This window comes from Bos javanicus, chromosome 15 (genome assembly GCF_032452875.1).
Source record: "Bos javanicus breed banteng chromosome 15, ARS-OSU_banteng_1.0, whole genome shotgun sequence".
Lineage (NCBI taxonomy): Eukaryota > Metazoa > Chordata > Mammalia > Artiodactyla > Bovidae > Bos > Bos javanicus.
In genome coordinates, this window is record NC_083882.1 from 44,829,593 (window position 1) to 44,831,557 (window position 1,965).

General features: G+C 40.4%; 1 protein-coding gene across 1 annotated transcript; it reads left to right on the plus strand.

The window, feature by feature from the left end:
* Positions 1–594: 594 nt before the first annotated feature.
* LOC133261199 (olfactory receptor 5P6-like) lies at positions 595–1,553 on the plus strand. Its single transcript, XM_061439715.1, has one exon. The coding sequence runs from the start codon at positions 596–598 to the stop codon at positions 1,523–1,525; it is 930 nt and encodes a 309-aa protein (XP_061295699.1). The 5' UTR covers position 595; the 3' UTR covers positions 1,526–1,553.
* The last annotated feature ends 412 nt before the right edge of the window (positions 1,554–1,965 follow it).

Genomic DNA, 1,965 nt, shown 5'->3' on the forward strand with positions numbered 1-1,965 from the left:
CACCCATATCCAAGAGACTTGACTTCATCGTAAGTATTCTCTAATTTCATTTATAGTGTACTATATAGTTACTGAAGGAATGGACTGGATTCAAACTACCAAGATGAGAGTCACATCTTGATTTTACCACTTGCTGTGCAAACTTAGCTGTTATATTGCTAAAGTCAGTTTCATCATCTATATATGAGATAAAAATACATATTATTTTATATAAATTAAAATAGAACTATATAGAAAATTATTAACCCAAGCCCTGCCATTTAGTAAATATTCAATAAATGTTAACTATTATATAAAAAGAAAAAGATACACATTATTTGAAGCAGGTTTTCCAGTGTTACTACTGAAAACAATGTTTAGCGTATAGAATATTCATTATATAAATAAATAAACTTTTCTACTCTAAAATTTATATAAAGATAAAAGAATATACTTTTTTTACTCTAAGGTAAAAAAATTCGTCCAAAACCATCTTGAAAATAATTTATTTCAATAATAACCTCTGTGTATTAAGAACAAGGAAACCATCCAGTTAAAAATGTCTTTAATGTAATGTTTCATCGCAGGTTCATTACAATAGGAGCTACCTTTTCTCATGGATTCCCTGGGGCATGGGAACAGTACTGCAATGACAGGGTTCATGTTACTGGGCTTAACAAATGATCCAGTCCTTCGAATCATCCTCTTCATGATCATCCTCTGTATCTACCTGGTGACCATATGTGGGAATCTCAGCACAATCATTCTTATCAGAATCTCTTCTCAGCTCCATCATCCCATGTATTTTTTTTTGAGCCACTTGGCCTTTGCTGACATAGGCTATTCATCTTCTGTTACACCCAATATGCTTGTAAACTTCCTGGTGGAGACAAATACCATCTCCTATCCTGGATGTGCAGTCCAGCTTGGTTCCGTTGTTTTCTTTGGGTCATCTGAGTGCTTCCTTTTGGCTGCCATGGCATATGATCGCTTCGTGGCAATTTGCAGCCCGCTACTATATTCTACCAAAATGTCCACACAAGTTTATGTTCAGTTACTCACAGTGGCTTATGTAGCTGGTTTTCTCAATGCTTGCTCTGTTACTATTTGCTTCTATTTTTTACTTTTCTGTGGACCAAATCAAATCAATCATTTTTTCTGTGATTTTGCTCCTTTGGTGGAACTCTCCTGTTCTGACATCAGTATCCCTGCAGCTGTCCCCTCATTTATGGCTGGCTCCATCGTTGTGATCACAGTGACTGTCATAGCTGTATCCTACACCTACATCCTCATCACCGTCCTGAGGATACACTCCACCAAGGGGCGCCACAAAGCCTTCTCCACCTGCACGTCCCACCTCACAGCAGTCACTCTGTTCTATGGGACCATCACGTTCATTTACGTGATGCCCAAGTCCAGCTACTCAACTGACCAGAACAAGGTGGTGTCTGTGTTCTACATGGTGGTGATCCCCATGTTGAACCCCCTCATCTACAGCCTCAGGAACAATGAGATTAAGGGGGCTCTGAAGAGAGAGCTTTGTTAAAAAACTTCTCACTTCCTGCTCTGTGCATCCATCCTCCTAAGTTTTTTAATCATTCTTAGGATCATTACTCTGAACTCTTTTTTGGGTAGATTGCCTATCTTCACTGGAGAAGGCAATGGCAACCCATTCCAGTACTCTTGCCTGGGAAATCCCATGGACGGAGGAGCCTGGTAGGCTGCAATCCATGGGTCACGAAGAGTCTGACACGACTGAGTGACTTCACTTTCACTTTTCACTTTCATGCATTGGAGAAGGAAATGGCAACCCACTCCAGTGTTCTTGCCTGGAGAATCCCAGGGATGGGGGAGCCTGGTGGGCTGCCGTCTATGGGGTCACACAGAGTTGGACACGACTGAAGCGACTTAGCAGCAGCAGCAGCAGCCTATTTTCACATCACTTCTTCTGCAGTTTTATCTTGTTTTTTCATCTGAAACATATTC